Below are 12,842 nucleotides of genomic sequence, written 5' to 3'. Positions count from 1 at the left end.
CGCTGCAAAGATGAGTTTTTGAGAAGAACGACTCCTTCACGCATCTGTAAAATTGCTCTATTGTCGAGTGCGCATGATAAGATGCAATGATCAAGAGTTGTGTCCATTTTCTCTTCATCCGCAAGTTTGTCGAATCTTGAATTTCCCGAGCAGTTTCGTTTACCTATATAGGAACAGGTACAAACGCACAGACGCGAAGCTCGTGCGTAGCTGCTTTATATTCCCCGGGGACTGATCATTATTATGCATGAATATTTCGCCCTGCGCCTCGACCTCCTCTCCTTCACTTTTCACGCTCGATACATACATGTATACATCGGCGCATAATTATAACATTTACCGCGTATAATACGCGAAAGTAAAAGAGCCGCGTGGACGGTCCGAGTGTGTGTATAAGGGACGAACTCGCCAGTTAGTTGGCGACAAAGCCACCTATACACGTGCGTATGTACATAATAACTGCGGTACAGCTCTCGTAGTGACTCAGCAGCAGCAGCAGCTCGCACACTCAAACGTACATACGTAGGCCGCGCAGCGCACCGTTGGCGTATTATATGTATTATGCAGCTGAACGTGTACCTTTCAGCTCGTAATTACAGATTTTCTCTAGCGAATTACAATTTTACGCCGAGCTATTGTGTAAATTAACGCCGGCACACGCGCGGCGCGGTCATTCATCGAGCGCTTGAATTGTGGTCGCGAGGAGGCCGCGCGAATAATTATTACTTTATGCGGGCGCGAGTTCGAGCCTCATTGTTTACATTATCGCATTAATCATTCGCCATATACGAGCGGGCACATTACATTATAATATGCGTCGCGCTTCTGGGGGCAGTTTTTATTAGATGATTTATAATAAAATAATACTCGTATAAATGGCCAGGACAAGTGGAACGAGAAACTCACCCGTAGCCCTGGAACTCGGGTCCGAGGTAGGACAGCAGATCCTTCTTGAAGTCGGGCTTGATGACGACGCCGTCCACGCTGGGCCCGAAGGCGCTGAGAAAGGTGGGCGGCTTGAGGTCGGCGCGCATCAGCGCCTCGAGGCTGCTCTCGCGCAGGCAGTCCACCAGCAGCTCGTGATCCTTGATCAGGTCCGCGGGCACCGAGCAGTTGACGGCCCTGGCGAGTTTGAGCGCGTACGAGGCCGGCTCGTCCACCACTGCCCAGCTGGATAGGGCGCTGCCCGATAATAGGATTGCTCGCTTGAACAGACCTGCGCATGCAGACAGCACACAACGCACAAAGAGAGAAAGAGATGGATCAAGTTTCGCTTTATATATTATATAATTCTGTTATATATCGTATTAGAGAGTGTGTGTGTGTGTGTGTGTGTAGGTGCGTACGTGAATAGGATATAACAGCCGGCACCCCCGCACTGCTATACGAGCGCCCAACTATGTATATTATTACACGTGCGCCGTGAATATTATAAACTGTTGTGTTGCTGCAGCCGAATTCACTAACTATGTTTCAGGAAGAGAGATAGTGAGAGTTTCGCAACTGAAGGCTTCCCAGCTTTTTGTGTGCGGCTGAGCCTGTTCGCATATTATTCTGCCTCTCCCTCTCTCTCGCTCTCGTCGACATTTTATTTCCTCTTGGTCTGCTGCAGCATAAAGTTTTCCTATTTTTTTTCATTTCTTTTTTTTTTTATATAAAAATGAACCTCGGCTAATATTACACACAATACGTGGACGAGCGCGCGCGAGGAATTACGAATGAAAAATACGAGCTTGCCGGGCCTCGTCTCTCTCTCCCTTAGTTTGCTTCCCGTAACACAGAGCTGTAGAGCTAGCTGGGCGGATTGCCTTTGGATTCTATTAGTGTGCCAGACCACGCGGGTGCTCCGAGAGAGAGAGAGAGATTCGCAAAATCTCGAGTATTATATATACTCGGATAATTCCTATCCATTACATCGTAACAAAGGCTGCAACCACGTCTCGAGCTCGCGCGTGACTAAATCCCTCTTCGCAGTTGTATATAAATGACTCTGTGTATTATTGGGTGCGTGCAAAATCCGAAACGATTAAGTCAGTCGTTGTTGCCGAGAGAGCGCGAAGTGAAATTTAGATCGATGTTGGTTCTTGCTCGAACGATCATCTCCGTATACGGTTTATGCATGCACGATAATAGCTCGCGAATTTAGACAAATCGTAATGATATTTCAAAAATTCTTACCGGACATGACGGTCGGACTGATGGCGAGGAAATTGACGCAGGCCGCCCCCGTGCCCTGGCCCATGAGGGTCACGTTGCTCGGATCGCCACCGAAATACTCGACGTTCTGCTGTATCCAGTGCAGCGCCGCGATCTGATCCATGAGGCCGTAATTGGCCACTCGGGCCTTGGTGTGGGGCGACACGTTGGCGTTGAGAAAGCCCAGCACCCCGAGGCGATAGTTGATCGTGATGACGACCTGGTCGCTGTAGGCCGCGAGCACCGAGCCGTCGTAGGTGTTGCCGCTGCCCCAGTCGTAGCTCTCGCCGTGAATGAACACCAGCACCGGATGCCTGCGGCCACCCTCCGACATGCCTGCAGCAAAGCCAAAAAAGATACGGACAGAAATTAGAGATCGTGCGTTTAAATTATATACTTTTTATTTTTAATCTCGCGTGTCTAGCTCGCCAGCTATGTTGGTAAAACTTTCGACCGGTACGTTAATTCCCGGCTGCTTTCGGGGCAGGCAATGAACTTGATTTTAGAGCTTGCTAGCTCGGCCGCGTCAGCTATTCGAAACTCGTAACGAGTTTACGAGGTTGGTTGAAAATAAAAAAAAAAGCCGTCAAGCAACTAGTAAATTTAGCGTTCAACCACTTGCATGGATGTATGCGAGAGTAGATGTGGGTAACATCGTACATTTTGCGGAGGGTCTAATCGGCTTATCAATGTGTTCGAGTTCTCACTTTGAATAAATCATCGGTGGAAGTCGGGAAGAGGGGGGGGGGGGGNGGGGGGGGGGGGGGGGGGGGGGGGGGGGGGGGAGGAGAAGGTCGTACACGCACTCCTAGCTTACACACACATAAACACATGTATATATTACGGTCGAACTTTGCACGATCACTCTTGAAAAGTTGCCGCATAATATACTAGAAGTGAGTGGCCAAGTGAGCAAAAGCACACACACAGAGTCTTGCGGTTATTCCGGTCGTGTTGGTAGCCACTTGGAACAAAGCCTGTGCAGAGAGAGAAAGAGCATCGAAGGAAAGAGAGATAGAGATAGAGAGATAGAGAAAGCTGTGTCGTCGAGATAGGACAGACCTTAAGCTCTGTACGGTAGCTGCTTAATTAAAATTACAGGTTGCCAAATCCACACACGGGAAGGAGAAAAAATTAAAAAATAATTACAAAAAATATGAAAAAAATACAAAAAAAGAAGAAATGGAGAAAACTAACTTTTTATTTATTGCTATTAGCTGTTAATCGCGCGACGCGATCGCAGCAAAACTCGGCTTATACGTGCAATATGCATGGCAAGCACACCTTTCCATTAGCAACAAACTAAGTGGAACTATCGATGAAACACACATACACACTCGCGTGTGCAAGAATTGCAGCGCGCGTTGGTGGCTGCGGCTGCTTGTCACACGTAAAAGTTCAAATTTCCTCGTGCTATATATCGAGCTATAGCAAGTGAACTCGCTGCGTGCGTGCATAAACTTCCAAAGACACTCGAGCCACTTGGGAGGAATGTGCATGCCCAATATGTGTGTGCGAACTGCGCGTGCTAGGATAGCAGCTACGAGGGTGAAATCTACAGGCAAAGCTGCGGATATAGAGGCAGAGAGAAAGAGAGATAGAGAGGGAGGGGCATGGGGGGATGCCTCGCATTAAATTCGGTAACAAACGGGAAACGTACGAATGAGTATACCGAGTCAAAGAGACCCATTTGATTAACCGCGAAATTCACTGAAAATATCTCCAGGAATTTCTTCGTCGGGTGAGAGAGCGAACAAAATAGAGAGAGAGAGAGAGAGAGAGAGAGAGAGAGAGAGAGAGAGAGAGAGAGAGAGAGATGCAGAGATGGAGCGAGATATATAGCAAGGAGTCTCGACGTACAAGAGAGAGAATGAGCACGAGGGCGCATAGTAAGAGGCAAAAACGTCGAGGTAGCAGGCGTTGACGAGGAAGCAATGCCACCGCTATAGTAGTGCTGCTGCGCTATATACGATGCAAAGGTATATACAGAGAAGAGGAGAGAGAGAAGTCGAGTCATAATAGCAGCAGCTCCATCGCTAAACAAAAGCTGAGGCGTGTTGACCACGCGTCTGGCCCTACAGAATGGCCGCAACCTCCGTGGAATATATTTACAATATATAGATAGGGCTGCTCTGTGCGTGCGTGTATGGGTGTATAATGCTGAGACTACTCGTGTGTTTGTGTACTCGTGTACGTGTACGTGCATACATGCGTAAACGATTTTAGACACACGCACGCACGCACACACAAGCTCGCGTGGTCAAGCCCCTGAAACGAAGCCCGGCAGTCATTGGCCTTTAAAGAGCTTATATGCAGTAGTAGCTCAACAGAGGACCCGGCGCGCGACTAGTATCAACGTATTTTCCACCCTGTTATTTCAATCTCTATACATGTTTCAGTTCGACGCGCGCTTCAATTTGCTCTCTATCTCTCTCTCTCTCCCTTTCTTTCTCTTTTTCTCTCGTGCGCTCGTGTATGTACGCGCCCATCGCAACGAGAAAAAGAAAAATTCTCTGTCACGCCTATGGAGTTTTCAATTTGAGCCTCGTTAATAATTAATGCCGGCATTAATGCAACTTGCGCTAGCCTCGAAGGGAGGAAAAGCATCTCTCTCTCTCTCTCTCTCGCCTCGGTCACTCTCACAACGCACCCGTAAGAGCGAGACCGAGAGCAGAGCCAAGAGCTTGCAAGAGTATGCAGTACGCTCAGCGCGGAGCTCAGCAGTGCGCGCCTGCACCGAGTGAAAATTTTTCAAGGGGTTCTTACGCGCAGAGGCGAGTAATTATCATTAAACGCGAAAGTGCAGAAAAAAACCTTGCTTAGAGCTTCTCGGACTCATCCCCCTTCCGTCCTTGTTTTTCTCGGTTTTTAATGTTTGATCATCCTCGACGTTGTTGGGTATACAGTGTAGAGAGAGAGAGAAATAAGAAAGCTCAATGACCCCTGTAAAGCGCCGTCGACGAGCAATGATGGGTGTTACCTGTATCTCTCTACGTGCAGCGGAGCACACCTATACATTGCAGCTGGAAGAAGAAAAGATAAAGGCGCGTCTAGCGCTCGACTTCGCTTAGGTATAAGTGCTGCTAGCCCTCTTTTATACTACAAGCGCTCGTTTTTTTTGGTTAAGGAAAGGGGGGTGGGGAGGGGAGGGCGCCCCCTAAATAACACGACAGCTCCCGCTAGCTCTAGGCACGGGCTTAATTTGCTCGAGCTGATTATTGCACTGCTCAAAGAGAGCAAACGGAATTTACAAGAACTCTTGGTTGGGAATCAGCTGCAAGCTCTAGGCTATGTGTGTACGCATAATGTTGTATGTATGTATGTATACGTGTACTTCAGCTAGGTGCGCAGAGCTATATAGAGTATAGCGCATACCGAGATGAAAATAATTTACCGAGTTGCTCAGGCCGCTCGTATACCGCGTTCAGCGAGCGAGTATATAACGATTTGAAAGTATATATTTCCGAGTTTTTTATGAATTCTCTCGCGAGCTCGTTTACAAATGAAAAAACGACTTAATGAAGCTGGAGCAAAAAAAATTTCGCCTCCCGCCTTAGCACGAGTATTCACTTGGCCCTCTGCAAAGCATTTGAAAAAAAGTTGCTGCTGCTTGCGACGCGCGCATTGTGTATGTTTGCAATATCTCGAGACTCGATGTACGCGCGGCGCAATGCACGACAAGGTGCGCCACGGTGCATCCGACAATATTGACTTTTAGGTGGAGACGGGGAGAGTTGGAAAGAGGAGCCGGAGGAAGTGAACTAATATCGACGTCAACATTTTCTTTGTTACTGGCCCTGCGTATCGAATCGTATAGCTTTTACTGTTTAGATGACGTTTCAACGGTGTAAACGTTGTAAACGTTAAAAATTTAATAGTTATTTATTATTTGTATGTTGAATGGCTCGACGACTCTTTTTATCCTCGATCGCAAGTCTTGAGCTTCGGTAACGGATATCAAGATATAACGCTTCTGGTCGAAATGCTCATTATGATGCCGATCTGATGTCCAAAATATAATCATTTAAAAGGTTTTATAAGATATTGGATTTTTTGGAAAATTTTTTGTTTCAATTTTGTTAAAAACATTAGGCGCATTTTAAATGACCTGAAAATGACATTTTTGTTTCAAAAAATGTACACCAGTTTTCAACCACTTGGAATATGATATCACTTCGAGCTTTCACCACTAGATAGCGAGTACCTTTATCTATAAATCTGCAAGTGACCATAACAATGTATCTCTTTATAATGCCAATAAAATTGACTACTTCTTGAAAAACTAACACTCAAGTTTGAGTAGACCATCTTAGTGTAGACCATGATTGTAATTGAATTTCATATGGATCTTAAAATCGGTAATGATGAGATATATAGCCCTTATAAGCTTATAAGAACTATATCAGTTAGTTCAAGTCCTGACGTTGAACCCCCTTCGTATCCTATACTCGTTAGCCGTCATTATTTGCATTAAATTATCTAATTACTATTTTGCATCCAATTAATATTTAGATCTACTTCAACGGTGGTACGCAGCCGTCATAACGATGCGAATAATACATTTTTCTGTTTAATACTAATGGCCTGTTCAATTATTCAATTGTACACAGTCCAGCACCCCTTTATAACTATAATTTCATCTTCACAACATATTATACGCGAATGAAATAAAATGAGACGAACTGCTGTGCACAGAGAGGATGAAAATTGAGCTTCGGCTATGCATTGAACCACGCGCAGGATCGCGTATAATATATACGCGCGCGCGAGAGAGCTCTAGCCGCATAGAGACGCTGTATATAATGAAAAGCTCGTGGAATAAACAAGGCGCGTCGCGCACTGCTCTTCGATGCTTTAAACAAAAACAAAAGACGGATTCGGTGTGCGTGGCTCTGGTTTTAATACAAATTGTATCGCGCGCGCTATATATCTTCTCTCTGCGTCTATGTCTCTGTATCGAGCGGTGGAAAAGGGGAGGGAGAGCGATGCGCAGCACTGATTAATCAAATGTCAATCACAAAAGCCTCGAGTCTAGTACAAACACCGCGTGCGCGTGTGGCCCGCACAACCAGGGCCATTATCAATCGCGACAATGGTCATTGTTCATAATCGCGCGCGGATCGCGAAACTCTTCTTTCGACGCTAATCATCGCCCGCGATGCAATTGTAACGTTCGGCTTTTACAAAGTGTATCGAGAAGAGCGAACTGTGCTGCAGCCTAGTTCTGAAACTTTGATGCCTTAAAGAATCGATGCCGTCTGCGATGCTGCTGCTACTGCTGCTGCAGCGGTTCATATTCAACGAAGAACAGATCAAGCTCGAGGCTTGTGAGCTATACTCGACGAAGAAGAAAAGTACTTCTACACGCGGTCTCTCTCTCTCTCTCTCTCTCTCACTGCTCTCTATCGCTTAATTTATACCTTTATACCTAACTTGCTTGCCTTTCCTTTTCTCTCCCTACTGCTTCCTTCTCTTTCTCTCCTTCTCCATCTCTCTCTCTCTCTTTCTCTCTCTCTCTCTACACACGGACTAAATTCTCATTTTAATACCATCAGTTATCTCTAATTGTTTTAACTTCGCTTCTATTAAACTTCTTCAACTAAATGATTCATTTTATGTCTTTTGTGACACTATTACTTGTGTACCGTTTCAACGTGAACTTCTCTCACAGTTTCAACTCCAATCATGTCTTTATCTACAGCAGCTCGTTTATCTCTTTTTATATTATATCGACAAAAGAGAGGAGGGCAAACTCTCTTCTGAAACAGTTAGCTGTACACTTCCTCGTTACAAAAGTGAGCTCGTCGCGGGTCACTTGTGCGCAAAGCATAACTTTTCAAAATAAAAATAATGGCAGAAAAATGAATAAATAAATAAAAAAAAAACAATTTTTTTAAACGCGTTCGACCATCAAAGCGTACAAATGAAATTCCTGCTCTTCTCCGCTAATTATAGGAAAAGCTCGAATGATCTAAATTGCACACGCGATCCACGCCTCTATGCGAGCAAAATGAGTTTGACCGTGCAGCGTATGTGTGTGTATCTCGCTCGAATGCGGAGTCGATTCAAAGCTTTCGCAGCCTGCGCGAAATTGCCCCACCCTCGAACGTATGGGTTCGGTATTTTATCAAGCCCGTTTCGATCATTTCTTCAATTTGCGTCATTCGAACTTCTCCACATATATCGAGGTTTGCCTTTTCGAGTCTCGACATAATATGATCGATTGCTTCATTCGAAATTCTTACGAGGCATATTGCGGGTAGCGTGTCGCGCGGCACGTTACACGGCGTTTTAAAAATTAATATCTCGAAAATTGCGAGAATATTTAGTTACTCGCGTCACGCACGTATTACACGCTTATGCGGGTCTCGAGCTTGCGCGTGTACGTTGCGAGATCGGCTTATGACATACACTAGAGCGCGCGAAGCTCGTCGTCGTCGCGTGTGCTGAAATTACGCGAGCGCGCGCCTACAATTCAATGGCCGTGTCCAGTAGCTCTGGTCGCAAGGGAAAGAGAAAAGAGAAAAGAGACGCGGCGCGCTGAGCTATATACGCGTCCCCCGGCTGAGGGCGAAAAAAAAGAGTAAAATATATCCATAAATCGTTGAGGCTTCTTTCTCATGTAAATTCCCAGGCAGGCAGGCGGGCAGGCATGGCAGCAGCGCTAGAGTTGACAAAAATGAACGTCCCTCACGTATACAACGAGACCTATTGCCGTGCATGCCTAGCTTCCTGCTCGCGATCACATTTTTCTCGCGCATACCACCTCTCTCTCTCTCTCTCTCTCTCGCTCTCGTTTTTTTTCCTTTTTCTATGAATGTTTCGACCATTTTTTTTACCCTGGCCTCCTCTTTTCCGACGTTGGCCACCGTTTTATATTTAGCGCGCAATGTATGTGCGGGTAGAGACTCGAGCGAGATAACGGACGAAAAGAGAAAGAGAAGCACGGAACGAGAGTGAGGCGAGGGCCAAAAGTAAACGCCTCGCTGGGTTCTAGCTTCATCGCTATAACGGCTATGTATAGTGCTATGTATAGTGTCAAAAATTTTCGATAAATGAAACTCGAATTATTTCTGTCATTGCGGCGCGTTGCAGCAAGTTTGCCAAGCATTTTCCGGTAAAGCAAAGTATCGACTCTACGCGCGCGCTGCGGCCAAAGTGAATTTTGTACACGTCGCCGCACTAAGATTTTTTTCTACCTCCTCCTCTTCTCTACTACTTCTTCTTTTTTTTTGTCGTCGGTCTTGCCGGAGAGTTGAAAGTCGCCAACGTTAATTTCCTCCTGGAAATTCGAGAAGCTGCTACTCTGCACAGGCAAGTTTCTACGAATGAACTTGGGCGAAACAATACGTTTGAATAGTTGCCGAGGCAGATAGTTTGTGCACCCGTGGCTCGAGGGGAAGAGGAGAAATTCCACCTCGAAAAGTACAACAGCAGCAGCAGCACTCTGCGAGATTAGAAAATTAGTAAGTAGCTTGGCACGCGCGCTGCGAGGGAAAATTTCGTAATGCTTAATAATTCGACCGAAACTTATGATTCGTATGAAAGCCTTGTGTATAGCTGCCGACGCTCGAGTACGAGGTACACACACTGCAACTTTTTGGAGCCTCGAAGAAGCTCGACTCTCGCATGTGCTTGCGCGCATCTTCACAGTCGCGCGCGAGGAAAGATACAGTGAGAAGAGAGCGAGAGAAAGAGAGACTGACGTTACACAGTTCTGAAAACATTTTGTCAGAGTTGCGATTTCGTTTCACGCGCAAACGGAAACATAAAACGAGCTGCCAGAGCTCGAGCACGAGCTTCATAGAAATATTATGCCAGCACGCAAAGTCTCTCCCTCTTTCCCTACACATCGTAGGTTGTGATAGGCTGCACGTTGTATACATGTAGTTAAGCTCATCGGGTTCTTTGAGTAGCGCAGAATTCTGCAACGCCATACATATATAGGCTTCTGGGAGCTGTGTTCGTGTAAGTACGCGATGGTTTGCACGCACACCAGTGTATAATTACATAATACGATTTTCGGGCAGAATGCACTCACAGCCCTCTGGCTGCTCTATCTTTCTCCCTCTCACGGTCGTTCGTCGTGGCTTATCGAGCAACACGCCGATGTATCTGTTTAGCACGAGTAAGCAGCATCTGTACTTTCAATAATAAATCTGATAAACACGTAGCGTATACTTTTTTTTCGCGTGTTCACGCCCAAGGGACTTTTATTTTATACAAGTCGAGCCCGCTTCTCTTATCTTTTATTTTTTTATCTCAACCTCTCGTCCATATAACATCATGCATGAACTCTTATTTCTGCTCAAGAGCCATTCATATTTAAAGCTGGATCCGTTCAAGGGGCAGGGGATCAGGGCGGGCGAGAAGACGAAGTTGCCTCATACGAAAGCGAGAGACTCTGGGAAGGACGACCTGGGCAGGATTTACGCGACCTATTATATGACCGAGCGCGGCAGCACATGCGTAGCTGCCGTCCGCCACCGCAGCCGGTATAGCACCCACATATATAGCCAGTTGAAGGATATTATATTTTTATAGTGAGCGCGAAAGGACAGATTGAGCAGCGGCAGAAGCAGCGAGCGAGCAGCAATATATAATGTAAGAAGAGAAAAAAGACGAGCCAACGTACATCCGATGCAGCTCAGCTCGCTGCTCGGGCCGAAATAGTGTATATAATACGTTCCCAGGCGTTTCTGCCTTTATCTTCGTCACTTGCCTCGACGCTCGCTCGAGAGTTTTCTATCTTTCGTGCAAGATTTACAGCCCTTTTAGATTTGTCACGAGCTTTTCAACGCACGATCCGTGTTTAAAGCGGGCCTGGGCGAGCGAGCATCGCGTATTGTTGCGAAAGACACAAGCTGCGAGTGAGTCGACAAAAGAAAGACAGCTACTGGTGTATATGAGAGATAGAGATAAAGCATACATATAGATGTATACATCGGGGTGTTCGCGGAGGTGCAATGTTTTATTTAGTGTCGAGCGAAGAAGTGTTCATCGCAGGCAAGAAAATCGTCTTTTAGAGCAAGGCTCGCAAAGCTGCCTGACACTTATATAAATACATAAAAATATGGATTATGCATGCAATGGAGCGAAGAAAGACGTGAATCCGAATAGTTTTTATCCGTCGAATCGATATTATTGAACTTTTCAGTGTCGACTGCAATTATATCACGCGTCGTAACACAAGCTATTATACGACCATTGAGAGGCGAGAGTTTATTCGATTCGAACGTACGATTTGTATGACGGTAAAGATTAAGTACGATATGAAACACCTGCGAATCGATATCGCGCCATCTCAATATTATTGCCGGAACGATACAGTCGCTGTATAGCAGCAGTAGCAGCAATTAATCGAGACCGTATGCGAAAGCTTCGTGGGCCTCGCGAGTTGAAAACACCAAAGCTTACGATATGCGAGAGAGAGAGAGAGAGAGAGAGAGAGAGAGAGAGAGAGAGACAGAAAGCACACCGTGAGTTATATAGCGTCTATATAACGCTCGGTACACAGCGGCAGCATCACACAGCGCGCTTCCAGGGGTACTGTGCACATATACACTACGGTGTATACTATATAGATAGCCCGGCGCACGTTATACGTGCACACGTTGTGTGTATACATATACGTATGGGGCATGGAACAGCAGCAGCAGCGCGTTGCTGTACGCGCGCATCCCTCGGCGTTGGAGCTTGCAGCGGCGGCGGTAACGTGCGCCGCGCAAGCACACGATCGATAGCGTCAACCGCTCTTGACTGGATTCTAAGGGGCTCGTTGCAACAGCAACAGCACCACCGACGGTGGTGGTGATGGCGGCGGCGGCAGCAGCTCGGCTGCTATGTATATAAACCATGTACTCTACACACTTACATGTCCAAAAAGTAAGACGCACATGATTATACAATATACATGTATAAAGCGAGAGTGAGAGAGAGAGAAAGAGCGGAGCTTGCGAGCGGGCGTGGCTGCTGTCGAAAACTCGATTAACATCGGCTGCCAATTGCATATTACATCATCGTCATGGACATTTGATATTTGCGGTTAAAGCACCGCCTTTTTTCTAGCTCCAGCGTAAAAATCGAAACGATTGGTGGTATATTTGCGCTATATCAGAAATTTATATCTGCTATGTATTGTCGATGATTATCAAAGCAATTTTCAAATATTAGGATTAAAGTCCAATTGTAAATCGATAATGTATAATTATACAAATATAAATTCTGATCTGTAACGATATTTTTCATGAAATCATAATTTTGTGCAATATACTGAAATAGATGTGAACCTGCCTCTGCTGTTGCAATATATCGGCAATATTTTGCACTCATAAATTTCTAATATATTGCAAATATAATATAGTCTATCGTTTCAATTTTTACGCCGAGTTGCACGTCTATGCGCACAAACTTTCGCACGTATCTGCATATATATGTATTAGTATACGCTTGGGTCGAGGCTCGCAAGCTCCTGCTACATAACATCCCGCTGCTTCCCAGCTGGGAGCTCTATACGTTATGGATTTCATCACATAATATGCATACGTATATATATTTGTACGGATGAAAAAAGGAAAAAGAAGTGACCAGCTGCGGCGATATGAGCACGCGACGCGCTATGGTAACTTACACGCCGCGTGTGCGTG

The 12,842-nt window shown here is 45.8% G+C and overlaps 1 protein-coding gene across 1 annotated transcript in view; it reads right to left on the bottom strand.

Annotated features, from left to right (window-relative positions):
- The window catches only part of LOC106660175 (neuroligin-2), a 135,031-nt gene that overhangs the window by 55,369 nt on the left and 66,820 nt on the right, over nucleotides 1-12,842 (bottom strand). Inside the window, exons 4-5 of the mRNA XM_023460402.1 lie at nucleotides 2,179-2,532; nucleotides 907-1,216 (exon numbers count right to left, since the gene is read on the bottom strand). Coding sequence (XP_023316170.1) covers nucleotides 907-1,216; nucleotides 2,179-2,532 — 664 coding nt within the window. The remainder of the gene's footprint in view (nucleotides 1-906; nucleotides 1,217-2,178; nucleotides 2,533-12,842) is intronic.

Source organism: Trichogramma pretiosum, unplaced genomic scaffold, assembly GCF_000599845.2.
Source record: "Trichogramma pretiosum strain Unisexual culture from Peru unplaced genomic scaffold, Tpre_2.0 scaffold29, whole genome shotgun sequence".
Lineage (NCBI taxonomy): Eukaryota > Metazoa > Arthropoda > Insecta > Hymenoptera > Trichogrammatidae > Trichogramma > Trichogramma pretiosum.
This window is presented reverse-complemented; position numbering and strand designations above follow the sequence as displayed.